Source organism: Lipophrys pholis (genome assembly GCF_963383615.2).
Source record: "Lipophrys pholis genome assembly, chromosome: 19".
NCBI lineage: Eukaryota > Metazoa > Chordata > Actinopteri > Blenniiformes > Blenniidae > Lipophrys > Lipophrys pholis.
In genome coordinates, this window is record NC_137647.1 from 8,812,638 (window position 1) to 8,840,270 (window position 27,633).

The 27,633-nt window shown below is 42.0% G+C and overlaps 3 protein-coding genes across 12 annotated transcripts; 1 reads left to right on the forward strand and 2 right to left on the reverse strand.

Annotated features, from left to right (window-relative positions):
- The first annotated feature begins 858 nt into the window (after positions 1-858).
- cUnh17orf75 (chromosome Un C17orf75 homolog) lies at positions 859-7,794 on the forward strand. Its single transcript, XM_080488187.1, has 10 exons — positions 859-1,227; positions 2,295-2,369; positions 2,828-2,953; positions 3,070-3,198; positions 3,278-3,338; positions 3,435-3,554; positions 3,702-3,766; positions 5,493-5,632; positions 5,725-5,828; positions 6,202-7,794. Exons 1-10 carry the CDS (start codon positions 1,085-1,087, stop codon positions 6,415-6,417), a joined length of 1,179 nt encoding a protein of 392 aa, XP_080344313.1. The 5' UTR covers positions 859-1,084; the 3' UTR covers positions 6,418-7,794.
- On the reverse strand, positions 7,781-11,805 carry LOC308124843 (uncharacterized protein). Of its 6 annotated transcripts, none has more exons than XM_080488189.1 (10): positions 11,601-11,805; positions 11,439-11,516; positions 11,289-11,321; positions 10,552-10,638; positions 10,264-10,355; positions 8,872-9,092; positions 8,702-8,794; positions 8,527-8,610; positions 8,061-8,120; positions 7,781-7,954 (listed from the first exon to the last, which is right to left on the reverse strand). In XM_080488189.1, exons 1-10 carry the CDS (start codon positions 11,661-11,663, stop codon positions 7,917-7,919), a joined length of 849 nt encoding a protein of 282 aa, XP_080344315.1. In that variant the 5' UTR covers positions 11,664-11,805; the 3' UTR covers positions 7,781-7,916. The 6 variants fall into 6 exon arrangements, with proteins under 6 accessions (XP_080344315.1, XP_080344314.1, XP_080344319.1 ...); XM_080488188.1 differs by having other exon boundaries at positions 8,061-8,153; XM_080488193.1 differs by having other exon boundaries at positions 8,061-8,153; positions 10,552-10,669; positions 11,601-11,742.
- Positions 11,806-11,907: 102 nt separating this feature from the next.
- Positions 11,908-27,586, reverse strand: rhot1a (ras homolog family member T1a). 5 transcript variants are annotated; one of them, XM_080488347.1, is made up of 20 exons: positions 27,195-27,568; positions 24,970-25,028; positions 24,766-24,847; positions 24,566-24,609; positions 24,432-24,485; positions 24,282-24,334; positions 23,871-23,979; positions 22,751-22,852; positions 22,376-22,474; positions 21,567-21,675; positions 21,287-21,407; positions 20,723-20,807; positions 20,370-20,515; positions 20,083-20,183; positions 19,861-19,991; positions 19,493-19,576; positions 19,229-19,351; positions 18,937-19,139; positions 18,070-18,192; positions 11,908-13,156 (listed from the first exon to the last, which is right to left on the reverse strand). In XM_080488347.1, exons 1-20 carry the CDS (start codon positions 27,229-27,231, stop codon positions 13,039-13,041), a joined length of 1,983 nt encoding a protein of 660 aa, XP_080344473.1. In that variant the 5' UTR covers positions 27,232-27,568; the 3' UTR covers positions 11,908-13,038. The 5 variants fall into 5 exon arrangements, with proteins under 5 accessions (XP_080344473.1, XP_080344476.1, XP_080344474.1 ...); XM_080488348.1 differs by lacking the exons at positions 11,908-13,156; positions 18,070-18,192 and adding exons at positions 15,537-16,090; positions 16,862-16,952 and having other exon boundaries at positions 27,195-27,586; XM_080488349.1 differs by lacking the exon at positions 11,908-13,156 and adding an exon at positions 15,537-16,090 and having other exon boundaries at positions 27,195-27,581.
- Positions 27,587-27,633: the final 47 nt, after the last annotated feature.

Here is a 27,633-nt window from a genome sequence, read left to right on the forward strand (position 1 = left end):
TTTGTATAATTTAATTTGTTTCAGGTGCAATGGTGATTAATTAAAACCAGAATAGTAGCACATGCATCGACTCTAAAGATATTTCAAATTAAAGGGCTCTAATTGGTGAGAATATTTTGGTGTTTGTTTGGGTTTCTTTTTATAAATCTTAACACAACAACTATATATATTTTAATAACATATATTAGGAGGTGGGACTCATCTTCTCACTATTCAAGAAACACCGCTCAAAAGGAACCAGGTTGAATATAGTTTAGATAAAAACAATTCTAATAAATTATTAAAATTTTTGTACGGTCATAAATGTATTTTTAATATAAATTTTCAATCATCAATGGTCAATATGTAATTTTTCATGCATACATTAGCCACCATTAAGTCTTCTTGTACATATTGATATTTAATGTTTTATTTATTTAATTGTTATTTTGTCTTCTTTGCTTTTTTTACTTTTCTATTCTATTTCTTACGTTCTATTTATTCTATCTGTGATGATCGTTTAATTTTAATTCATTCATTTATTGAGCGTTTGTATTTAAAATGGAGTGCATAAAGAAAACAGAACTTTTATAAACGATGTTGATGATAATGATGATTTGATTGCTTCAGTTCATTGTTACCTAATAAAGTGGGAGCGGTTCGTGTTATACAGCTACTGTATACAAACGTTGACCGTAGCCATTATGCAACGGTTTATCTATTCATACATTTGGGTCATTTTTTTATTCGTGTATTTACTTGTTCATGTGTGAACTTCAAGCTGATCTATGTTTTAAAACATACAAACCCCCCACGGTGTTTAAATGTTTTGAGCTGCTTGATGTAGGAACCACAAAGCGTTTAATTACAGCCGGACACATTTCAGGACGGACTGAAGCGACATGCGCAGAAGATCTGTAAACGAAGGAGGAGTTGGGGGGAAAAAAATAGCTTTTCTTTTCTTCTCCAGCTGATGCATGATCGATTCTGTTTGATGTCAGCAGGAATTGAAGTGTGGGGATTATTTATCCACCATCGCAGCTCCGCGGGACGATAAAACACTTTTCCAGCTGGCAGTTTGCTCCGCGTAGCAGCAGAGCGGAGCATGTTTACCTCCCAGACCTCCTCCTTCCAGGACTCAATCGACGTGGAGGAGAGGGATGACTTTGACAGCGATGAGATTTCTGGATACAGTCAGAAAACCCAGCTGAACTGCTACTACACCATCTATCTCTACCAGGGCACAAGGTACAGTGGGATCGTTCTGCGCAGGCCTGCTGCAGCTGATATAGAATATTATTCTTATGAGCTCTAAAAGCTTACAATAATCACAAATAGTGTGAGTGTGACGTCTCACATTGTAAGGCGTTATTTGGACAGACAGAAAGTTGCTATCATAATGAATATCAACTTATACATCAGCAAAAAACATATTCTAGTTTAACTATTTATGGGACGCTTGACCGAGTACAGGTTTTTATATAATAATACAGATGTAGTCGATATTAGTAACCGCAGTTAAAATGGGCGGGGAAATATAATATTTGGCCAGTAATATGAAATAAAACCAGTTTTATAATCACAGCTATTTAGGCTAAAAGTTAATTATGAGCTTCTTGTATTGTTTTTGTGAAGATTTATTTGGTATTAAAGTCAAACAATTTAATGTTATTCAACATAATTATGACGTATGACTCATATGACGTATCTACCACAGCTGTGTATCAGTAGCCTATGCAACATTTTTGTATTTTAACGCTTAAACCAAAAGAAAATATGGCAGAACAAAAGTGTTTGTGTGATTATGAGAGGTTCCAAACAGAAATGATCATAATTTCATACATTCACAAAACTAGCAAATTTGCACCTATTTCAGTGTGTAGCAGAACTATTCAGTCATGTATTTAATCATTGTTATTGACTTTGCATAATTAGTTTGTAAGAAACATGAATAAATCAGGAGGTTACCCAATGGCCACTTGCCCAGTGAAAGGTTAAAATAACAATTTCATATTGTTTTTGTATTTAATGTTGCTTTAACCTTAATTTAATCTCAGATACAATTAACTCTATGATTTTGGAATCAGACTGGAAAAGTTTTGAGTTTTGTAAAACTCCCGACTGTTTTAAGCGTTGTTCACAGGGGCAAACTCTTCTTCTCCAAGTGGGTGGGGGATCGTTGGTGTGTTATCAATGTGTGATGGTTGTTGTGGTTACTTGTTTCAGAATTTGCTGAAAGTGCAGGTAAAACAAAACAAACAAATAAACAAAAAAAACAACTTACCAGAAGATGAGTAAACTGTCGATTGTCATAGATCTGAGGCTTCTGGGGATAATGTGGCGTGGAACCAGAGACGAGCAGACTCCACAACAAGTCAGGATGACTTTAGGTAACGAAGGAGCCGCCCGCCCGCCCGCCTTCTACTTGCTTTGCGTGCGCCTTTCTTTTTTTGGTTTTTTCACTGTTGTGAGTTGGTGTTTCCACGGGCTGCCGCCAGAGAGTCCACTCTTCATGGAGTCAACGCTGTTTTCATTCGTGACTTTGTTCTGGTCGGTCATCGCTGTGCTGCTGAGTTACATGGCCTTCAGGTTCCTCCAAATCTGAACGGTGCTTCCGGCAAAAAAAAAAAAGTCAACCACATCCCCTGAATGTCTGGATGCAGTGTTGCACAGTGTCAGTGACACCCAGGCACAGTTGCAGCTATGTGACTCAGTTGTGTTTTGTGTTGGATGTTTGGCTTCCAGTCATCGGCTTCCTCCATCTTCTCGCCATTGACTTGACTGGCTTTGAGATTCCTCGACTGCCCGGCTGCTTCTTTCCACACTGACTCTGTGTCCCGCTCCACAGCCTGACGCTGATCGACAGCAGCCTGCCGTCGGAGGCAGAGCCAGAGCTCCGCACCTACATCTCCAGGAGGCTGAGCAAAGGAGCCCTGCTTGGAGGCATGGGCAACATCGCCACTGTGGACCTCAGGTCATTATAGATTGTATTTATTGCACTGATTCAACACGTGCTGGCACAAAAGTCGTGCGTGAACAAAACAAAGTGAGATGCTTGAAGCAACTAGTGTTGAATAATTGTTTTTCCAGTCTTCCAGAGCAGGCTGTTGGCTGCTATTGCTGCCTTCTGGAGCAGGAACGATCTCCTGAGCAGCCGGACGCCGATGGAAATGGATATGTCATCTGCTTCATGGGGGGGTCGGAGAAAGGACTAAACTTATATCCTTTTTACGTATTGAAAGCAGCCCAAGCATTAGAATTACACACAATTATTACAAGGTGCCTTGACCTCATACACGTTCAGATTAGAGCTTGATAAATACGTTCAAGGCCTGCGCAGCAGTCTGCAAACCCCCGAGGTATGAGGATTCAATTATAATAATAATGATGGAAGTCATGTATTTGTCATCACACGAGTACAGAGTCTTGAGTTTGTGTGTTGGCGTGACGTGTAGCTGCAGAACCTGGAGACGGAGGTGCGACCCTACCTGACCCAGTGGTACGAGGAGTCCGTCATGCACATTTATCGAGTGGTGCAGCTCGTCCAGAACAACATAAGCTTCCTCCTGCACGCTGTGAGTCATTCATTTAAGAGAAGTCTTACTGCGGTTCTGTGTTAAATGATGTGAACCGATTCGATCCACTTTAAAATCCTGCTTGTGTTCCTGAGCAAACGTTTCGTCCAGAACAAGCCATTTCAACCCGAAAGCCTTTCTCCGCAGGCTCTGAGTCACACGCATGTGGAGGTCATCAATTCAGACGAGAGGACGAAGGCGGATGTGTCCAGGTGAGTAAGTGGCGGAGCTGTTATGCCTCTACACCGCCCCCTACTTACAGAGGCACGGCTCTCGACGCCTCACATGTCGTACATACAGGACTGTCTCAGAAAATTAGAATATTGTGATAAAGGTCTTTATTTTCTGTAATGCAATTAAAAAAACAAAAATGTCATACATTCTGGATTCATTACACATCAAATGAAATATTGCAAGCCTTTTATTATTTTAATATTGCTGATTATGGCATACAGCTTAAGAAAACTCAAATATCCTATCTCAAAAAATTAGAATATTTCCTCAGACCAAGTAAAAAAAAAAGATTTATAACAGCAAAACAAAATCAAACATTTGAAAATGTCAATTAATGCACTCAGTACTTGGTTGGGAACCCTTTTGCACGGATTACTGCATCAATGCGGCGTGGCATGGAAGCAATCAGCCTGTGGCATTGCTGAGGTGTTATGGAGGCCCAGGGTGCTTCCATAGCGGCCTTTAGCTCATTTGCATTATTGGGTCTGGTGTCTTTCAGCTTCTTCTTCACAATACCCCACAAATTCTCTCTGGGGTTCAGGTCAGGGGAGTTGGCAGGCCAATCGAGGACAGTAATGCCATGGTCAGTACACCAGTTACTGGTGGTTTTGGCACTGTGGGCAGGTGCCAGATCATGCTGGAAAATGAAATCATCATCTCCATAGAGCTTTTCAACAGATGGAAGCATGTAGTGCTCTAAAATCTCTTGGTACACAGCTGCATTGACTCTGGACTTGATGAAACACAGTGGACCAGCACCAGCAGCTGACATGGCTCCCCAAACCATTGCTGACTGTGGGAACTTCACACTGGATTTCAAGCAACTTGGATTGTGCTCCTCTCCAGCCTTCCTCCAGACTCTAGCGCCTTGACTTCCAAATGAAATACAAAACTTGCTTTCGTCTGAAAACAGGACTCTGGACCACTCTGCAACTGTCCAGTGCTTCTTTTCCATAGCCCAAGTCAGACGCTTCTTCCGTTGTCTTGAGTTCAGGAGTGGCTTGACCATGGGAATACGGCTATTGTAGCCCATTTCCCGGACACGTCTGTGAACGGTGGCTTTTGATACCTGGACTCCAGCTTCAGTCACTGTCTTTGAAGCTCCCCCAAATTCTGGAAGCGGCTCTTCTTCACAATGCTGTTAAGGCTGCGGTCCTCTCTCTTGGTTGTGCAGCGTTTCCTGCCACATTTCCTCCTTCCAACAGACTTTTTGTGAATGTGCTTTGAAACTGCACTCTGTGAACAGCCTGCTCTTTTAGAAATTTCTTTTTGTGTCTTACCCTCCTGATGGAGGGTGTCAATGATGGTCCTCTGGACAACAGCCAGGTCAGCAGTCTTCCCCATACATGTGATTTAGTTTACTGAACCAAGCTGAGTGTTTTTAAAGGCTCAGGGAAACCCTTGCTGTTGTTTCGAGTCAATTAGACGATTCAAGTGATTAGTTAAATAGCCTGCTAGTATATATTTTTCATGATATTCTAATATTTTGGGATAGGATTTTTGAGTTTTCTTAAGCTGTATGCCATAATCAGCAATATTAAAATGACAAAAGGCTTGCAGTATTTCAGTTGATGTGTAATGAATCCAGAATGTATGACATTTTCATGTTTTTAGTTGCATTACAGAAAATAAAGGACTTTAACACAATATTCTAATTTTCTGAGACAGTCCTGTACACCGTCTGTCTGCTTTGTGCTGCGCCAGGTTCATCAAAGCCGCCAGTTTGCAGGGTTTGTCTCAGCAAGACACCACGGCAGCTTCGTTGTGCAAGGCCATGTCGGAGGACACGCAGTCCGACCTAACCATCGACTGCTCCACCAGCCCCCCCACACTCGCCAACACTGGTAAATCATGGCCCGTAAAACACTTGAGTTCATCTGCTGCCTGAGAGTCTCGGAATGATTTTTTATTTTTTTTTTTTCCCCCTCCCTCTCAGTCAGCAATCGTTTCTGTGACGACTGGATTCAGGCGTTTCTCAACGCCGCAGAGCGATGCAATCCCTTCCTGCTCAGACAGATTCTGGAGAACTTTAAATTGAAGGTGGGGAAAGACACAATCAGATAAGAATGCCATTTAAAAAAAAAAAAAAAAAATTCATTGTCTCGGGTTTTGTCAATGTAAAACTGATATTGGGTATAGTTCATACAAAGACAGAAAATCCTTCACACATACAAGTATGGATGAATTCGAGTCATCATTTAAACCAAGAAGCATGTCATTGGATTCAAGGAGGAAACCAGAGCACCTGGAGAACATGTGCACACATGTGGGAGTTTAAAAAAGGAAAAAACATTGGACGTTAGCTTTTTAGCAGACACAATCTAATTTGTAACGGCGTCCGTCTGGGTCGGTCACTCATCTTCCCTTTTCCATCCTTCCTCTTTTATCAATGGCCACCCCTGGTCGCGTGCAGGCCATCCAGGACATGAACAGCCTCAAGCGCTTCGTGCGTCAGGCAGAGATGAGTCACTACGCCCTGTTTCGCTGCTGCCAGTTCCTGCAGGGCTGCGGGAACGGAGACGTGTTGCTGCAGAACGCCCGGGCGGAGCACAGCGAGCTGCCTGAAGCCTGCAGCATTATCAGCGTCCTGGAGGACTTCCTCCTGGAGCAGTCTCAGGCCCAGGCCTAATTCCACTACGAGTGGATCAGTTATCTGTGTGGCGGGTGAGGCTGCCAGATAAAAACAACACTATCTCGCACATCAGATTGCCTGATATATATATATTTAAAATAAAAATAAAAATAAAATAGCAGTTTGAATAAGCCAGGTGTTAAGAGAGACAGAATTAACACAAATATGAAATGCCACTAAGCGAAAGAGAGGCAAAACCTCAAACATGTACTGTAAAACACTTACATCTCACACGCAAATGTCTTTTTTTTTTGTTTGGCTGATAATAGTGAACATCTCTGCATTAACTGTACAATTCTGATTGATAATTAAAGATCAACTGCAGGACCTCTCTAGTGATACATGCTGTGTGTTTAAAGTAGGATTTTCCCAGTTTTATGTCGCGTGACCTTGTGCAGCCTGTAACAAATGACACCACAAACCAAATATTTCTATTGTTTTGCTGACTGACAATGATGACGACACAGAATTTCTTCTGTATTAAAGTTTGTTTTCCACTAATAACCATCCGATCGATACAATCCTGAACTGATGGCCTCAGTCATGTTTTGACCAAAAACATTTTTTTCCTCCCTCCTCTGGTAGAATAACCTCCATCTCTTTTATTTCGCTTGAATCACAAAACAGTGATGGTTAAAACTGATGAATATTCTACATTTATTTTTATTAACTTTTTTTTTACTTAAATGACTTTGGCCATTCGTTCATGAGGGTGGCGATATGGCGAATGCACGAATCACTTACGCATTGCTTGTTGTATAGGCTCATTTTCTTTCACTGACATTCGAATCGATATCTGCACTACTAAACATTTGTTTTCATCTCGTGCGTAGGGACACTGTACGTTTATGAAGTGATGTTAGGTGTTTAGAGCTACTCTGGGAATGCCGTGTTGTAGATGTACTTTTTAATTTTATCTGTAAATGGATTTTTGATTCATTTCAAAAATAGCATCTGCCTTCACCAGCTTAAAAACTAAATGGATCAAATCAGGCACTATGCGGCTCACCATGTATGTCTATTTTTTTTTTTGTCCTGAACAAAAACAAAGAACTTAAAGTCTGCGTATAGTAAATATTAGTATCGTGAAGTCAAATTTTCCAGACGTGCAAAGTGATCATAAAGGGTTTTAAATGTAAGCTCAGACCATTCCCACTTCCCAAAGTTTGTAACACAGCAATATCAATGTTGACGGTGTATATTTGTTAAACTATGAATCGTGAGGTTTTCTTTGCTGTTCAGCCGCAGTGTGACTGACCCACCCTGCACCTGTGTGTGTAATTCTGTACAGCCTGATCTATATGTCGGTAAACATGAGTCTGTGGTTCTCCGTGTTGTATACAAGGAAATGAAATAAATATCAGAGTTGAACCTATTTATTGTATTCATCGTTGACCACTGCATTTTTCTGTCACCTGTCGCAACACGATGACGTCGAAGTTACCCCGTTGGATTTTCACAGAAGGTCCAGGAAAAAAAAAAAAAAGTGCAACAGGTCACAACCAGAAGATCTCCTCCTCCCCCAGCTGCTCGTCTGCAAACAGAAACAAAGAGATGAGCCTAGAATCGACAGACGGGACTCTGGTTTCAAGCACTTAAAGGACATTTTAATGCTGCAGTGACGTGCACGGGAACGTTACCAATAGTGGGAATCTTCCTCAAAAGGGAGCTTGGCACATCGTAGATGCTCTCCTGGAAGTCTGCGGTGGACAAAGCACTCAGTGTCCAGTACGCTGGAATAGTTTGACATCACAACAGAATGTGTCCGAGTCTCAGTTAGTACTGGGTATAATACATAATAGGCATAGTGGAAACAGACTATTGAAAATGTTTGTTTAATTTGGATATTTTTATGTCGCTGTCAGGAGATTTGAGCTCGCTGATGAATGATTAGGTGCTCCTGTAAACAGGAGTTTAGTGAAATAGTGTAGCTGCTCTTCAAGCAGATCAAAAACAGGGAAAGTAAAATCCAACACGCTTAATTAAATCAGTTCACGGACATCATAACCTACTAATAAGTTACTGGCAGTGCTGTGGTGTCACAGAAATGTCATTTAAATCTCTGGTGACCACTTCTTTTTTACTGCCTGTAGAAAACACACTCACCTTGACATGCAGGCCAGTTTCTGTACGACATAGGACAATCATAAATGACCTCAGTTTCCGTGGAGTTTTCGAGAACACGTATCTCTAAAAACACAATCCATAACGAGGTGAACTTTCACTTCTGCATGTCGTGTTATAAAAGGGTAATTTATGAAGTGAACGGTTGAGATCATACTGTTTCTGAGAGGCAGGACGTCATAGTGTCCTTCCTGTGTGTCCTCTGTGTTGTTTACCTCACTGGGCCACCGAGTATCGCAGAGACCGTCGTCTGAAAAACAGGTTCAGCACCGTGTGGGTTCAGCCGTTAAGTTTGCAAACTGGCAAATGGTCATTTTAAGGTTTTACCGCTGGGATTCTGGTGGTTACAGGCTCTGTTCTGGTAATTGTCCACTACACAGTCCGCCTCATCGGGCTGGCAGACAGGCGAGGAGGCCTCCGGGTCGACGTGGTGTAAAGGAGCCGGGGCTGAGAAACGTTGAGTCGGCAACAACTCGCCTCCGCTGTCAGTGTCGGAGGGGTTGGGTATGCTGCAGTCTAATGGGTCTTGCTGCTCGTCCACCTCAAGACTAACAGGCAGACATAGAGAAAAGTCAGTGCCTGGCATGGAGGACACACCCTACCCAGCTTGGTAGAGATTGCTTGAATTTTCAGGTTCAGAGGTTCAGACGCCATAATGAGCCAAAAGTCAAGTCATCAGAAACACCTTGTGAAGTTACAAAAGTTCTTTGATATCCTGTTTGAGCCGTGTGTTGAATGAATTCAGTAACTGCAACATGCAATAATCTTTATCACAGAGTTTATGTCAAGAAAAACAGAAAACCGTTTGCATGGAGTTCCACAGGGTTCATCGTTGGGACCCATACGTTTATATTCATACATGTAATATAGTCAATAATGATTATGCAAATGATATACAGACAGATTTATATGTCAAGCCAGATGAATCCAATCAGTTACTCAAACTCCAAGCTTGTCTTGACAAAAAAGCTTGAATTTGCTGTGTATTTTTTCCAAACCGTCAGAAAAATGTCAGAATACTATTTGTTCCTGAACACCATTTAAACACAATGGCCGACTATGTATTAACATAATATACAATGTCAATGTGAGAAGCTTTAAAGTTTTTCTTGAATCAAATTGTGAGCGATTGCTGGAAAAAGGTCTTTGCAGTTGTTTCTTAAAGATTATAATTTTGAAAAGGACAAACTTATGTACTTTGAACATTCTAAATATCCAGGCTCCATCATATCTCAAAAAGCTGATCGCTTTATATCATCCCAGAAGCTCTCCGTGGTAACTACAAAAACTAACCCAGTCTGGACTTCTAAGATCAGACTTGAAACTTTCCATCTGCGTCGGACTGAGATCACCCAGAATCCTTTTCTTAGTTATGTTGCTACAGGTTTAAGTTGCTCAGGTACCTTTTTAACTGCACACAGCTTCTCTCTTCTCTTCAATCAACGTTGCTTTTAAATTAAATATGTGTCTGCTTTTCCTGCAGTCTGTGCTCTCCACTCTTTCTCTGTACCTTTCTGCAGCTAGTTCAGGATTTGCAGGCCCTCATTTGACCCCACTGACCTTCTATTTCATCTGTTTGAACTCTCCCCTTACCCCATACCTGTCGGCATCACCTTTTGCTTGAGGCTTCTTTTTTTTTTTCAATTAGTTGTTGCTGATGAAGGGCGTCATCAGAATGAAATGAAGTTGAACCACATGAGAAGTCTTCTTCATACATACTGTGTGTCTCTGGAGACCCAGGAAGCAGAGAGTTTCATGGCTTGCCAAAGGTGTCCCACCCACTCTTTTCTAAGATCTGCTGTCTCTGCAGCCTACACACACACACACACACACACACACACACACACACACACACACACACACACACACACACACACACACACACACACACACACACACACACACACACACACACACACACACACACACACACTTTCTCAGTTGGCACCACAGACCTGCCGCTGAATGACTGAGAAATCAGTCATTCAAACCACACCACTGACTCACCAGCACTTTCCTCTTTCCATTTGTCATGATTATCTCGAATATGAAGCGCTTGTTGTCGGCTCTGAGGACTTCTCGCACAGACTGCATCTGGGACAAAGGGGTGGACCGATGTGAACTTCTGGGCAGAGCAAAGCAACAGCAGCGGGGGGGAAGTTTTCAGCAGACAGCAATGACCGCAGGGAGAAGTAATCTCTAACGCGTAAACCAAAAGTACGTCATGCAGCCACTGATCAGTCAACGTAGCGTTACAACAACCTTTAACATTCATGAACCATTTTCAGCCAATGAGTCCTGCAATAGACGTATGAAATGCATAATACATATATTAAAAAGAGAATTTGTGTATCAAAAATAGCTTGTTGTTGATGTTTGATTTATTTGTTGTGTTTTCAAATGCATTCTTTTAAATGCTTTAACCTGAGTATAGGTCATTATCATCATCATCATCATCAATAAAGCAAGTATGAGAAATAATGGTGAAAGTATAAAGGGAACATATTGATGGCTACAGTTCACATTAATAGGATTAATCTGCTTGAAAAAGTTATCAAATAAATGGAGGTTGCAGCAATCAAACATTAGATTTTTATAGTGTCTTTGTTGTCTACAGTCTACCCTGTCTAAGATTCTCTATCTTTCCTTAGATTCATGGGCAATACTAACTATGTTACTTTCCACAAATACAGTTAAACTTGGGCAAAACACAACTGTAATAAAAAAAAAAGTGGAAGACTTACTGTGTATATGTAGTAATAACCTCTCAAGTGTGACTGTGAAGGAAACAAATAAATGACATGAAAGGAAAAAAAAAAAAAATCCAATGTGCTGTAACCACATATTTATTAAAAAGAAAAAGAGGCTTCACACAGCAACAAGCGTGTACTTACAGCTCCACCATTCTTCTCAGTGTAGAAGAACAGAGTTGTGTTTTGAAGTCTGAACCAATAAGTGACCCACCAGATTTTCTACAGACAAATTAACCAGCGTTACCCCTTGTTGGTGTTGTATGCTCACAGCCATTCAAGGAGCAGAAAAAGGTTCCAACTCACCAGAGAATCTTTTCTCTTCTGCAGGAAGCCCTCAAACAATAGCTTGGTCGCATCCACAGACATGTTAGTCCTCGGCCGACGAGACTACGCGGCTGTTTGAAAGTTAATCTACCTGTTCGTGTGGCTTGACTTCCTCCTCACTAAAGCAGAGAGCAGAATCACTTGCAGTTTCAGCTGTTTACCCACTTCTTTATTCTGCTCCTCTAACAACATGGTGGTTTTAAAAAAACAAAACAAAACTGATGATCCAAAGGTTAATTCCCACACTCTGCTCCTGCCCGGTCACAGATGCACAAACACAACAGCAGTGGGTGTAAATGTCATTTATTAACAGATATTTAAAACCATTTTCTTTTCCCTTGATAAATCAGCTGTAAGTCCACCGGTTAGCACGTGTGCAGCTGCGTTGAAGAATACCATTGTTTTTTTTATTGTGAATGCCGGAAAAGAAGAATGAGAAGAAACACTTCCATAGTTTCAAGGTGGGGGAGGTGGTGCTGAATAGCTGCTGTTAATAGCGTAAATTTCAGTTTCATGGTGCCTCTAAGTTCATAAAAATATAAGGAAGGGAGGGGGGAGGGGGGAGGCTCTATTTCAAAACCAGAAAAATAAAAACGGGAACAAGAAAGCCATAAATGATGCGTCGTGAAAGACAGCTCTGATAATACTACATACAAAAATACATGAAAAATGCAAATTCCTCCATCGGTTTCGTTGGGGTGCTCCCAAAACAGGCAAGAAAAGAAAAAAGAAAAGAAAAAAAACGGGTTAATAAATTAACACTCAAAAAAATAAACAAGTGCATGACGTCCATGACCCTTCTAGTGTTAGATGTAGTGCCGTTCTGTCCCGCCACTTCCTGTTGGTGATGTGGTCTACAGGCGGAATCCTAAAAACTCTGGAGGAATACATACGGAATATACTGCATATACATTTCTATAAACAAGTTCAAGTCCCTTTGTGGTTCATCTGAGCACACATGCCTCTCTGGTTTTCAAATATTTAACTAATTGTACTGACCTGAGTGGGAAAAAAGAAAGAAAGAAAGAAAAAAAAAAGGACTGGATAAGCTGAAATCATCCAGTGATCCCGAGTGTCTGACCTCACCTAGACTAAAACCAACAGATCACACAATGTCAGCATTGACACACCGAGATGAAATGTCAAAAATAACCCAACCTTTTCCCCACAACAGAACAAAACAAAACAAAAAAAAAAATAAGCCACACCCCCAATAGAAAAAACGATGCCATCATTTTTCTCTTGGTTTTTGTATTTTTTTGCCAGTGTTGCTTTGAGACAGAGGGATGATGTGGAGTCGGGGGAGGGGGGGGGGGTTGATCAGAAAGTCTTTTTGAGGCTATCAGGTTCGGGTTGGTGGGGGGGGGGGGGTCAACAGAAGGACCAGGGAGGAATTAGTTGCGCTCATGCTGCCCCATCACCGCTGCTTTAGAAGTGCTCTGTACATGGCGAAGCCCAGCACGGCGAACACGGTGGCGCCGACGCTCGCCCTCAGCCAGAAGGTGGAGTTCTTCAGGTCAGCCTGCGCCATGTGCCTGCGAGAGAGAGCGAGAGAGAGAGGGGGGAAGAAATGGGGGTGGGGGAGGTAAAAAGAATGAGTGGGGAACAGCTGAAAACACAGCAGGAATGAATTCCCAAATGACTAAACAAAGTCATGTACTTTGTTAAATAAAAACTTCCTGATTCAGGACGAGAGAAATCATCAGAAAAATGCCTATAATTTAGAACAGGAGTGTCAAATCGATGGCTCGTGGGCCGATCTGGGTCTTATCTGGCATGCATGACAACCTCAATGTCAAAAAAACTATTAAAAAAAATTACATTTCTAAATAGAACTAACTGCTGTTTCTAGTATATTCATTGGGATCACCGTTCTTACACGCACCGGAAGGTGAAGGTAAATGAGGTACAGTTGAAATTGTACTGAATTTCTTGCACTGAAGAGTATTCAGGTTTTGGAAAAGGATATTTGTTAAAAGTAGACTTTGGCTGCCAGAATCAGAGTTTGACACCCCTGATCTATAAACAGTATCACAGGCTTTCTCTTCACGTCTGGTTTTGGTGATTCGGATCGAACGGACAGCAATTGAAGGATGGTAAAAAAAAAAGAAGGAAAAGTCGGGGTCTAGGAGAGGTGGCTGTTCTAAGTCACATCAACGGGTGGTTCTGTACTATGTCGTCTAGCCCAGGAGGCGTCTCAGGAGAGGATCAAAGCTAAAACGAAGAATTTATTCATTTTTTTATGCGCTGGTCCTGCATGTTTACAACTTCTCTGAAAGTAATCGGTGGCTTGTCATTAGACTTTCTGAAGAACTTCACGATGGCACGGTCACTAGATTGAGTTGTGTTGGATGAGGGAGACCGAAATCACGCCGGGCTGTAGCCCTTCAGGACCAAGATTCCAAGACCTCGGATTTAAAAGAAAATCTCAGATAAAACATTGAAATACCGTTGAATATCAAATCACAACAATTGATGGTGAAATCTTGAAAACCACGTTCCTGTGACACCTCCTGGCCTCTTTATCTCAGAGTTAAAACGTTATACACTCCATTTATCCCGGCAAAATTACAAACAGCGATGAACTACGCAAACTGCAACAGAGGGAGGTGAAGCAGTGAAGGAAGCAGCAGGAACAGAGAGAAAGATAGACTGAAGCTTTCTGTACCGACGGATTCACATTGACTGGTTGTAAAACTTCTGCAGAAACACGAACTGACACACTAAACCACTAGTGTTCCCAAAAGACTCAAAACCAGCCTAACAGACCCAGACGGTCTGGCTTAAAGGTTTGTTTCTGTTCACATCCAGCAAAATGAACTACAATCTTCTCCCTGCAGAAGCGGTTTCTGCCGTTACCTTTCCGGGGGAGTCTGCTGCCCAGCGGAGGTCTCCATAAAGATGGACCCCTCCACGTCTGAGACGGCTGAAATGCTGCAGCGTCGGGCTGAAACCCTCCTTCCCACCACCTCCACCCGGCCCAGCGGCCTCCCTCACATGTACACAGTCGCAGTCACACACCCGGGCTGTGCTCACACAAACACTGCAGGCCAAGCAGGGACATACTGCGATAAAATACCAATGAAGGCAGACAACTAATAATTAGTTTCCATCAAATATCTAAACGAGTGATCCTTGAAGTTGTTGGGTTTCTGTGGCCCTTAAAAAAACAACCATCTCTAACACGAAGTTCTATTGATTTGGATTCAAGCAAGGGCATTTTTGTTCTCCCTGTTCTACCTGGCTGGATTTGATCTGGTCCAAAAACATGCATTTGCAGTTAGTTGATGACTGAAGTGATTCCCTGCAAATCAATTGCTTGTCCAGGGAGCACCCCGTCTTTACCCAGAGTCGTCTGGCTTAAGAGTCAGACCCTCGCAAACCTAAAATGGATAAAGCGGTAAAGAAGATGGATCTATAGTTTGTGAAAATCCTCTTCCTCCACCTGTAAGACCAATAATCTATTCACAGGAAAGTTATGTGGGATGCAGCCACCACTTGTCCACATCTAGTCAAACTAAATCTTTAACAAAGTTTATTGTCTTGATAAGACATTAAAATCCAGCAGATATTGAGACTTTAGGAAGCTGAAACTAACATATTCTAACAATTATTAGATTAAATGTTGATGTAATCCACTAATCAATGGTTTAGACTCTAACATTAGAATATGCTTATTACATTTTTAAAATCATGTTAAATATTTTTATATATTTAGTGAGCATCACGCAGCTCCACCCTGCCGGAAGGAGTCCGATCACCAGCCTCAAAAAAAAACACAAGCTTACAGCAGCCAACTTTCACTGCACACATTGTACAAAGCTGTACGCACCACAGGGCAGTCAGGTAATCTCATTACTGAATAAAATAATCATTATTTTGTTGTTCAAATTGATTTTAAGGACTTTTTTTTTTGCTTCAAATTGACTGAAAGCTGAACTTTAGCACACTTACTTTCTAACCTTTGTAATGACCGACTGTCATGAGCATAGATACTTGGGACTATAATAACTTGGGTTAAATTCTAATGTATCACAGTCACCCGGTGTGGTGCGACCGCCTCTTGCGCTGCCAGCTGGCGTGACGAGAGTCATGCCCCCAGAAATAAAATGCAAAAACAGAGTTAGTGCTGGACGCAACACGACATGCATCTACTCCGGACTGGATGGTCGCCAATAACTGAACTGCAGAAGCAAACGCGTCACACAGCTTCGCCCAGTCCACCAAAACCTCATTAATTGAAACTCCCCACATTCAAAACAGCGACAGCTCTCCCTTTGCAGTGCAGAAGTGAAACCATTTCCCTTAGTATCCATAGATAAGCTCCCCTAAAGTGGAGCCATGCCTTCAGTTAGAGAGAGCAGGAAAACAGAGGAGCCATGCAACACCGGCAGCAGGCAGATTAGCAGAGGGTGAGCACATGCAGGAGGAAGAGGAAGAGTGGCAGCCAAACACTTGTGTTTGAACACCTACGGGGTGGAAAAAGAAAACAACACACACACAAAGAAAGGAAATACAAGATAGGAAAGAAAAAAAACAAAACTGGATGAAAACAACAGTGATTGGAACAGTGCAAGGCAATCAATGCAACACATCAAAGAAACACATTGTGATTGGATAAATCGGTTTTTAACACAGATGCGTCGAGTCTAAACCCGCAGGAGACGCCCAGGGCGAACAAAGCAGAAGCTTCTCCTGCGGGTGCAGACTTCAGCAGGGAAATGAGGAAAACATTTAGAGTGAAATCATCATGCGGTTATGGAAAATTCAAAAGAAAGAATTTAACTCGTTTTCCAATAATGAGGGGGAAAAAAAAACCATGCAGTTAAATCAAAAGTCTGAATCAAACACAAACTACAGACCGGTTGTGTTTCTCTCATGTTGGATGCATAAAGGAGGCTGCTTGTTAGGCAGAGTTTACGGTTTGCATATCCACTGCAGGACAGGAGGGGGCAAACATCACTTCAGTCTGCGATCTTTAAAGTTAAAACCATAGCTGGAGTCAATAATGTGGTTTTGTCTTTTCTGTTTTATGACTGAAAGCACCACTGGGTCAACAACTAACTAAATGAACACCTAAATATGAAATTAGATTGAGAAGTACATTCAGATGTAATTACAAAGAGTAAAATGTCTGAGTATCTTGTGTTTTTTTTGTTTTTTTTTTTAAACACGTGGAAGTCAGAGTTAGATGAGCAAACGTCATGCGTCATGCCAGTTCCAGGCAGACACACTGGTACCTCCCTGGCTAGCAGCCTGCGTGTTAGCTGGCACAGGGCGGTCACACCCGGCTGTGTCAGACTGTACAGAGTGCGGCTCGGCTGGCTGGAGCTGGAGCAGAAACCAAAACATCCGGCGTGACTTGTCGGTTTTAAAGCCAAAGATAAAGGGAGCGATAGAAATGGGCTTTGATGCTGGTAATGGGACTTGGGGAGGAAAACGTCGGTGTCACCCGCACAGAGTGCCGACATAATTGGAAAGCAGCGTGAACAGAGAGCGACCTTGTGACCGACTGTAAGTGACACAGGAAATCATGGAGAGAAAGAGGCGAGTGAAGATTTGCTGGAGTAAAAGCCTCAGGTGGCACCGCTTCGCATGTTCTTAGTTTAACGTGTCATTTGGGCTTCTGGCAGGACTTTGCAGCTGAGGCAGCGGCTTTTCTTCTATGGCTTGTTTTCACTGGGATACTCTTGGATTTCCAAGACTTTTTGAATATATTTTCAGGAGCCCTTGTAGCAATCTATACTGTAATAACGGCCAATCATTTTTGAGTTGGGCCATTTTTGCCAATATTGTAAGAACATATTTGAGCCAATAACAAAGATTAACAACAAAAGTTATTACATTAATGGCAGGATAATAGATTATTGAACTAACACTAAAAAAAAAAAATCACTTGAAAATCAAATAACATTGGTTTAACGTCCTGTCAGCTTTGGTAGTATTGTTGAAAATCTTGATTGTTATTGAGGAAACATACTCCACATCAATTTCAATCTTCATTTTTATTACATTATTGGCTTTATCACATTTGAATATGGCTAAATTCATTACGTTATTGGCTGTTATTTTCTTATCAGTTGCTACAATCCTCAATAAAAATCAACGCTGCTTGGTGAGAGCAAAAATAAAAATAACACACACCCACGCCGCTATAGAAGGACTACTATTTTCCCACGGCAAAACGATTTGCGGAATGCCAACACTCCCATTGAGTTTGATCACATTTACTATTCCCTTTCCCGTGCAGTGGATATGCAGCGTAAACGACCTGCAGGGCACAGGAGGGAAGCAGAGGCGCTGTCATCATCGGCAGAGTTAGCGAGCCTGGGGTAAAACAGGGGACGCTACGCTGTGGTCTCTGGAGGAGGTCTGACCCAAGCACGGGAAACACAGAGAGGAGGAATGAGTCTATGTTAAAACACTAGGCTGTATTCTAAGTATGGACCTGTTGAAAACGACCCTGCGGAGCTGGGCCTTAATGCTGCGCAGCAGCTCCAACTTGAGGAGGTTCTGACACAGGCAATAGGTGCACCTGTTGCAGGCACACATGCAGCGGAGACGGGCGTAGCTGCGGAAAAACACAGAAATGTGTGTATTCACCACCGTACAGAGACATCACACACGCGCCCGCAAACACACACACACTCGCACACACACACACACCTGTACGTGACCAAGGGTGAGAAAATGAGAACTACATTACAATGCATAACTGCTGGTCTAAATAAAAACACTACTTGTCAGAGAGGAAGTCTTTAGTGCTGCAGTTGACCTCCACCTACGATCCAGGGAGGAAATGAAAGTGCACAAATATGTAATGGCAAGTTTGAATCATCCAACGTTTGACTGAATATTGAACAGAGAACAAAAGGAAACATTCTTGATCGAGTAGAGATTCCGGAGGAGATTAATTAAGATTAACAATGAAGTAATAAAAATCCAAACTTGTTTTTTTCTGTATTGCTTCGATCACTTCATGTGACGGGCTTCTTAATAAAATCACTACTCAGCACTCAAGCACATTATTTAAATTAAAGCCACTCAAACTCATGTTGCAAAGGATAATTTCTAAAGATTTACATTTTCAGTGATTTCAAATAATGGAACTTTTCCTAAACAGCAAGTTGAGCAAACAGTGTTCATGTACTCACTGAAACATCAAACTGACTCTAAATAAATCATCAAACCAAGTCATGCTTTAACTTTAGGATTAAAGTTCAACCTTTTGTGGAATGTCAAGCCCGGAAAAAGGTAGAAGAGAGATGAAGTAGAAGAATTGGGGGGGGCAGAGATCAGAGATGTGAATACTCACGGATACATGGCCATGGTGGTGAGTCTGGTGTAGAGGTCTTTGCTGGGGGCTTCGGTGGAGTTGCAGGTGAATGGCTGAGGTGGGTGCAGCTTGTGTTTGCGGCAGAAGTCGTGTGGAGAGACGCTGTAGTGCTGCCGTACCTCGTGCAGGTCCGACTTGGCAGCGAGTACCACGCATGGCGTCTTACTGTCAATAAAGTATTGCTGCCAAAGACGAGTGTTGAACATGAGGCGTGCGAAGTGTAACAAACAGACCTGTGGTGGCGTCTGATTTAAAATAAACAACAACACACCTTGTACACTTTTGCGCAGTACTCAAACGAGCGCGGATCGTTGACGTCGTACACCAAGCAGACGACATCGCAGGCCAAATCAGCCTCGGACAGGAAGTCAAAATCGGGCATTACTTCGTGAAGCTTGCAGGAAAAACAGATGAAACCGGGAACAGAGCAGATGGGGGGGTGGGATTAACAGTTTTGCTGGGAAAACACAGATTATGCCAGAGTAATCCAGAGATCGGTAGATAAAAACGATTCAGCCAAGTAGACAGGTCTCACCAGTAAGTATTTCTCCTGACCATAAACGTAAGTCGTGCTGATGGCGTAGAAAGACTTGTGATCTTCTCTGATCTGCCTTTGACGCTGCAATAGACGATGAAGTCATTACAATCCAAAGATAGTATCTTAATTCCACATGTTTAATTCTTTGCATACTTCTGTGAATTTTGTCCTCAAGAAACAAGTCTGCGATGTTGTTTTTCCCCTCTAAAAATAGTTGTTTTAAAGGATGTTACTAACAGCAGTGTTTGGTACGTGTCTAAAACAGCATGAGGGTTGATCCGGTTGAAAACATGACGCTGAGCCAGAGTGAATTCTGTATCTAGTCCCACAAATCGTGATTAAAGCGTGAATAAATTTCCACCGGCCTGCAGGTTCCTGCCGAGGAAAGCCTGCAGGAAGGCGCTCTTGCCGCTGCCCCGTGCTCCCAACACGTTGCAGCGGAAAACACTGCGCTGGGTCTGTTTCTTCTGCAGGTCGATGCGCTTATTACGAGTCACTGAGAGGAAAAAAAAACCAAAGATAATTTCAGATATGCAGTTCAGACCAGCATGAAGCATGAAAGCAGGCATGAATTTAATCAGTCTCACCAGTAATGGCAGCTGCTTGCGACTCCTGTTCGTAGATGATAGAGTAACCGAGGTAACCTAAATACTCTAAACTTCGCTGTACGTCTAGGTATGTTGTTAACCTACCAAAAGGACATAAGAGAAGTCACAGGAGTCAGACAGTGAACTGTCACATGATTCACACGAGTATATTTATAATATGATCTGTGAGTCTTGGTGTTAAGTTTGAAGCTCTGAACACGTGTGTGTGTGTGTGTGTGTGTGTGTGTGTGTGTGTGTGTGTATTAATAGAAGTGCTCCACACTCACGTCCACTGGGAGAGGTATCCCTGGTATGTGATCCATCCCTGTTCATTAGTGCAAACTGTGTTGTTGACATCTGGACCCCAAGGCATGTAGGGAAACACTTTGAACAAGTCCTTCACCTCCTCTGGTGACAGCGCACAATCTCTGTCCTGGATGGTTTCAAGGACACACATTGACATTCTTCAATTTAAACAGATATTCCAAGGGCATAAAAACAAAACAAACAAGGCTAACCAGAGGAATGTATGAAGGTTAAGCACAGACAAAGAGCCTACAGATTAAGAGCTCAGAAAAGAGTTCCTTGCAGGAACTTAAGACCAAATACAGGTAAAGAGGAAAGATTGTTGTCAACGCACTTTGTCATGCTTGTCAAAGACACTCTGAAGAAAGAGGTAGGCATTGTGGTTAAGCTCTGTGGTGCAGTCAGGTGGGATCTTTAACCTGGAATAGAAACGCAGACACGACTGTTAACATAACAATGAACCCACTCTACAACCAAACAGACAGATCACAGAATGTCTGTTTTCCCCCTCAAAAACGAGAAAATAACATTACAGATGTTATGGATTCTTTTCTAACGACAGGTGATTACAGGAACAGTTTTTACCCTGCTGACATGTTTCAGCTGTATCTGCAGCCTTCCTCCATCATCTGCATGGTGCAGCCGAAACACGTCAGCCGGTTAAAAAACTTTTGCTGCATTCACCTGTCCATAAGAATCCACAACATATGTATTTTGAGCGACAAAATTCAACTATTACAGTACAACATTTGCCAAGACGCAAGGCCCTCACAAAGCCACTCCTTTACACAGTGGCGCTCCTTTACACGCCTCTAGGGAACCTAAACTTTACTGTGTACGACTGTTTCTGTACATTTAAGAGAAAATGCTATAAATGAGTATCTCTGGCTGCACTCACAGTGGGAACAAGTACTCCTGCGTGAGCTCCAGGTCGTCGTCATAACCAAACCTCCTCAGCACGGTCCATGTGGTCTCATGTCGGCCCCTCTGTATAAACAGGGTGTGCAGGAACAGGAACCCTAAAATACAGAGTGGAAGGCAGCAAGTAGGTGTTCATATTGTTCTGAAATGTTGGTCGTACACATAGAGCAGAAAGTGGGAAACGGGTAAGAAGACAGACGGAGAAAGCTAAATAAAAAGAGGAGGAGAAACAGAGTGCAAACAGGACTGAGTCAGACCTTTGAGGGTCAGTCCGTTGTCCTGGACTCCATCATTCATGTTTCGCCTGACCACGTTCTTCACATCCTCTAAGGCCTGAGGTGCCAGTGGCGTATTGAAGCATGTTCTCTGTAAATATATAAACGCCATAAAATCCTTGTTGTGCCAGGTTTGCTTCATTAAACACTCATCAGGTTCTGTCAATCCAAAAAACGGGTGCAGTTATCAACACTTATAGACATTTTAGATGGATTTATTGGTATATTCCTTTCACTGATCCCAATTCAGAAAATTCCTGGAAATGATGAAAAAATGTACTTAAAGTATGAAACAGCAACATGCAGCCAGGGGATGGCGCCATTCTAAAAAAGGTGCTACTATTCTAAGACTGTCGTTTTTCGAAACTTTAAACCATCAAGATTATTAAGTCTGACCCATCTCTAGTCACAAAATGGACAATAACTATCTGCAAATTGAAAGTGACTACACACACAGACATTGATTAAAGACATTTAAGACTAAAACGATCGGTCTCAAGCACTACTTTATACCCACAGACTGAGAGCTCAACCCTCACCTTTTTTCGAGGGCCAATTCCATTGTATCATTGAACCAATAACCCAACCGTTTTAGCTCCCAGAATTTATTTCAAAGGACCTTTTTTAAAGATGAAAGTCTTAGTTTTGCACTGTCGCATAAAATAATTATTCAATAAAAGGGACAAGAGTTTGTGTAACGACTAAGAACGACTAACAGTTACAATTCATAAAAACTACTGAGTCTGAAATAACCTGATCAACCCAACTACAGGAAGGAAAGGAGGAATTACCTGAAAGAAGTTGAGCTCGTTGTCGTTAAGAATGCCGTCGTTGTCCAGGTCAGACACTTTAAATATTCTAGTTAGAGCTTTGATGCAAGAAGGCTTCAGCTAAAACATAGAAAAAAAAAAAGAAAAAGCATTAGTTGCTGCTTTACCGGAGCATTCAGCTTTTAATGTCGAGTATAAGTGAGAAGAATCCTCAAGTGATAATTTTCACGATAAAATGATGGCGGCTTAGCAACATTTGTGAATCTTTGAATACAACACTAGTGAGTCATCTTACTATTAGTACAACGCGACCATTGTTAACGCTGTACGGCATGCTCATACTTGTGTAATGACTCATCAAAAGCCCGTTGTTGCAGCGTACACCACCAAACTCACCTCCTTCTCCTCCGGGCAGTACAGAGGTCCTGTCGGGTGGAGAACGGCCTTCTGGGCGTAGTAGAACAGCTCGGAGATGTTCTTCAGGTTTTTGGCAGAACACTAAAGGGGAGACAATGTGACAAAGATGTTGGCTAAATAATGGCAAACAAATCCCCAGTAAGGCAAAAAAAATAAATAATAATAATTATAATAAATGATCAAATAGTAAAAAATGTGCACAAATAATCAAAGTGCTGAAAGAGGAAGTCACTGTTATGTGGTAATTTTTATATTTTCACTACATTGCATTTCACTGGGTCAAAAACTACATGCAAAGTGAAGAAAGTGGAGGGAGAGCGGAAACAAAGCTCTGTCAGAGTGATAGTGGCTGTGCAGAGTCTCCGCTCCTCCTCTCTGTTCTGTCAGAGTCGTGAATAAACACCTGGGCGTGGTGGTAAGCTGATATTCAGTCAAGAAAAGTGGGGATGTTAATGTGCGTCATGTGGCACAACTATGCCAGAGCCTGTACAGCTTTTTATAGAAAATGCTACAATTTGTTTCACCCTTGATAAAGTTAAAAAGAATAACCATTAATCCTGGTTCCGACTGAAAACTGAGCTGACGGGTGATTTACTCCCATCACATATTTCCATATTGCCTCCCTGCAGCTGTGCGACTGCCCTGAATGGTGCCGACTGTGGACGTGTGGAGCCTCACGTCCTCCACGTCTCCTGCTTTCACCTTTGTAACTGATCCTTCAGAGGGGACCGTGACTGAGCCGTGTCTGAACCGTCTGCGGCGACGGGGGGAACGTTTCAGACAAACTAACGGAGGCCGAACTCGTCTCTCTTCACCAGAACAGCCAAACCTCTCAGCACTCAGCGGATCAGTCAGCGGACCTCCGATCACGAGGTTCAGGCACATAAATCAATTAATGACTCAGAGTAAGTGGAGGCAGGATGTGGACGGCGGCCTGAGAGCCAATTCGCTCCATGCAGTATTGATCAGTATTGAATTTTCAGTAAACTTTTCAAATTGCTTTCATGTACTCAACAGAGGGAAATCTCCAAGCAGCCATGGCTCAAAGGATCAAATTACCCCCCCCCCATGCGGGAGTGTGTCTCTGTGGATCATTTACCTCTACACAGGTCTCGATGTCCTGGTACTGATTCATGATAGGTAAGATGGTCTCCATGCTGCTGTGCTCCACCAGGTCGGACTTGTTCCCCACAAGAATGAGAGGCACCCTGCGGTCAAACCATTTATCAAGACAGAATTATTAGCAGCAAAACTGATGACTGCTTTATTATTAAACACAGTTATGATGCAAAAAGCAAGAAGAACTTCCTGGTTACAGCTACTCCAATGTGACAAATAGCCAATTCCCTCAGTTTAATATAAAATTAAACACACAATGTAGAAGGTTATGGACTTTTTGTAGGAAAAAAACTAAAATTTTATTGGCGACACGTTTCGTCTAATGAGTATAAACATTATCAGCTTTGATTTAAAAGTAAAAGATAACCTGTGGCCCCATAGCCATACCCACCTGCTATCTTTATCTATCCTGTCGTTTATAAGAGGAATCCAGTGGCTCGTAACCTGAAAGAGAAAGCATAACAGCAACCTGTAAATAAACATTGCTCACCAATTAATCCTCACAGATCAAATGGACGGACGTATTTGATTACATGCTCACCTTTTCAATCGATTTCTTGTTGTTGACTGAGTAAACTATGCAGATGACATTGGCCTACAAGGAGAGATAATATGATCTAAATTGGGTTCACACATCGCGAGAGAGCTTGGAGGTGAGAAATGAATGAAACCGACCTTGGAAATTTCTTGATACAGCTGCTCATCTGACTGCTCAGCTTCTAAAAGTGTGACGAAGTGAACAGTTTCACACAATGTAAAGGTTTCTATATTCATACAAAGGGGAGATTATGGGTACAATAGTCTTTGTTTAGCTGATACTACTCACTGTGCCAGTCTCAGACAGCAGTGTGTGTGTGTGTGTGTCTGTAGGTTACCTGAGTAGTCCACGATGTGTGTGGGCACCCGTTCTGGGGTGACGTCAGCTGGGATGGTGATCTCCTCCGCTCGTAGAGGAACCTGCAGAACACACGACAACAATACTCAATATTGACAACAAGTCTTTTTTGGTTTTTGTCAGAATAGAACATTTTTCTAACAGGATAACAGGGTGATCCGATTGGGAGTGTGAATAGGCGTACCTCATCAGGGAACTCCTCGCTGACCAGCGACATGATCAGTGACGTCTTCCCCACCTTGGCTGTACACACGAAAGGAAAATCCACCCGATTACAAACTTTATAGAGATCTATTGTGTTTTTAAAAGGAGCGCTCCCTAACGCTGTCAAACAGATCAGAGGAGCTGCGGTCTGGTTACGAGAATGTGAAGTTAACACTGCATTCCCTCTACTCTAATTGCCACGTGATAAATTCAGAATGTAAAGAGTAAGATGATACATGACAGTTTGCAACCTGACAAAGTAAACGGAGTAAGGAATAAATGCTACCAAATGGGCACCGTTCTTGCAATTATTCCGGTTTTCCCGTCTTATATTCAATATGCATTTCTCATAATCCAGAAGAAACTATGCAAATTTATTACATCATTTATAAAGCAAACAGTAACAATGGCATTATTTACCCATTTCACTATTTTAATGAACTGAAAATATTGGAATTCTCAGAAATTGGTGATCAGCCTGGCATCATTAAGTTGTTACGATGTGGCACTTTATACATTTTTCTGAATTTTCTAACACGTTTGATCACAATAAAAAACAAAACAAAAAAAACCGTATGCCACAAAACACGCTGATCTGCTGCTTGAATTCATCTGCATTATTCAGGTCTGCTTTATATTCCAAGTGTGTTTCAAGAAACAGCATTTTGATTCTCCTTCTGTCTTGTACACACTGACGAACTGACAATAAATATTAACTGAGTGAATAAAAAGCCTCAATCCTTTGGAATAGAAGCTGTAGGCTGCAGTACCACTCCCCTCAGCCAGCTGACTCCACCCCCACCCCCACCCCCCAGTCTGAACTCTACTGAACTTCCCAACACCCAAGTGGGCACGTAGCAGTCTGGCAAAAGTACCAGCCCACCTAATGTGGCCATCTGGGCCATCCCACAGAGCCACAACTGAAATATAAATAGTCCTGGCAACATGTGTGCTTTAATGAGAACAAACAGACCAGGTGAACCGTGGTTGGCTGGATGCTCTCTGTTGCCTTTCTGGCTCAACCCTGCCTTCCCTTTGGAGTCCACGGAAAGGTCAAATTATTGTAACGGCACACAGATATTTATACACAATCACCTGTGCCAACTAGACTCAGCAAATGTTTAGCAGACGATACCTAATCAAGCAAAGATTTCTGAAAGGGAAGGTCAATAAGGTGCAATATTAATAAAACACGCCACATATACAGGTGCGTTTCAAAAAGTTAGCCGACAATGCAAGACAACTGTGAAACTTTGAGGTTTTAGATTTGTCACACATTAAGTGCAACATTTCAATCCTTTTTTTCCAATTCTTTCTAATTTAGGATTTTAAATCATGAAATAATATTCAAAAATGTATAAAAAAGCCTGATGGCCTTCAGATTTTTCATACTGAGGCAATAAACATCAGAATTACAAGAACTGATTTTTATTGAGATGTGGTCGTACTTTATTTATTTACATTAAATGCTGGTTGATTTCTGTAAATGAGTGATAAGAATATGAAAATCTTCCAGTACATCTTGAGAACATCAATAGAATTAAACATAACAGGACATTTCATTTCTGTCTGAGCAGGCTTTTAGAATAAAGGTATACAATATTGATATTTAACACGTTTCCTTTTAAAAGATTGACACTTCACTACATAAATGAGTTAAATAAAGGTTGTGTACACTGTGCACATTTTATGGAATATATATTTCAGGCTTATATTTAGTTAGTGGATCAACAAGATCACAGTATATCTGATCAAATGTTCAAATGTGCTTGTTTTTCTTTGCAATTAGACAAAAAAGTTAAGCATGAACCAAATGAAGAGGTTGAAAACTAAAGTGTTTGTTTTTTTTAAATAATTTCTTGGATTTGTGTTTGTCTTATTCCAACCCATTCATAGACTGAGCATATATTTCAGGGATTTATTGTCTCGAGCTTTTAAAGTGAACACATGCAGGGCAGCCTTGTATCCCAGTGAAGAAGTAGTCAGAAAACAGAGACATGACAGTACATGGAAACACTCGTGAGACAGCGATCATGCGCCATGTGATAATTATTCCTCTCCGATCGCCACGCAGAAAACAAAGATAGGGAAACTGAGAAATGCCACCACAGTGTGCTGGAAGCCCCTCGTTACATTATCAACCGCTAGCGACTAGCACGTTAGCTTCGAACCTCCCAGCAAGAGGATTAATAAAAAACTACTTACGTTCCCCGACAAGCAGTATCCTCACGTCCTTCCTCATGTTTCAGCTCGTTTGCCTCTGCAGAAAGGATTTTATAGTTTCATGTAGTCCCCGGGATGCCGTCCGCCTCCTCCCCCGGTACTTTACCTAACGTCGGGCCCTGCCTGTCAAACACTCCGCGCCTTTGTAGGACAAAACGGACAGAGACTTTTCACCGCTCCCTCAGTCTTTTCTACTCGCTTCTCCTCAACGTGAGCGCCGTGAGCTCAGCAGGAAGGCAAATTAAACGGCCGCACGGGTGACATATCTTTGTAAATTCTCGATAATCGCGCTCTTTAGGGCGCTCGAATGGTTTATCGCAGAGGATGTTTCATGAGCATGCCCGACCTCCAGTACCGGGGAACTACGGCGAGCCGGTCAGGACAAACTGCGCTTGAATTTTGAACCGCGTTATACTGCCAT

What these genes read in the sequence shown, in the direction of transcription:
- cUnh17orf75 (XM_080488187.1), top strand. Translation starts at nt 1,085, where the DNA reads ATGTTTACCTCCCAGACCTCCTCCTTCCAGGACTCAATCGACGTGGAG. An exon ending in TAAGCTTCCTCCTGCACGCT is followed by an intron (nt 3,555 to 3,701) that starts GTGAGTCATTCA and finishes CTTTCTCCGCAG; the next exon opens with GCTCTGAGTCACACGCATGT. An exon ending in ACGAAGGCGGATGTGTCCAG is followed by an intron (nt 3,767 to 5,492) that starts GTGAGTAAGTGG and finishes GTGCTGCGCCAG; the next exon opens with GTTCATCAAAGCCGCCAGTT.
- LOC308124843 (XM_080488188.1), bottom strand. Translation starts at nt 11,663, where the DNA reads ATGTCTGTGGATGCGACCAAGCTATTGTTTGAGGGCTTCCTGCAGAAG. An exon ending in AGAAGAGAAAAGATTCTCTG is followed by an intron (nt 11,517 to 11,600) that starts GTGAGTTGGAAC and finishes ATTTGTCTGTAG; the next exon opens with AAAATCTGGTGGGTCACTTA. An exon ending in TAACCACCAGAATCCCAGCG is followed by an intron (nt 8,795 to 8,871) that starts GTAAAACCTTAA and finishes CCTGTTTTTCAG; the next exon opens with ACGACGGTCTCTGCGATACT.
- rhot1a (XM_080488347.1), bottom strand. Translation starts at nt 27,231, where the DNA reads ATGAGGAAGGACGTGAGGATACTGCTTGTCGGGGAAC. An exon ending in GATACTGCTTGTCGGGGAAC is followed by an intron (nt 25,029 to 27,194) that starts GTAAGTAGTTTT and finishes TCGTGTGTACAG; the next exon opens with CCAAGGTGGGGAAGACGTCA. An exon ending in CAACGGACTGACCCTCAAAG is followed by an intron (nt 21,408 to 21,566) that starts GTCTGACTCAGT and finishes TCTGTATTTTAG; the next exon opens with GGTTCCTGTTCCTGCACACC.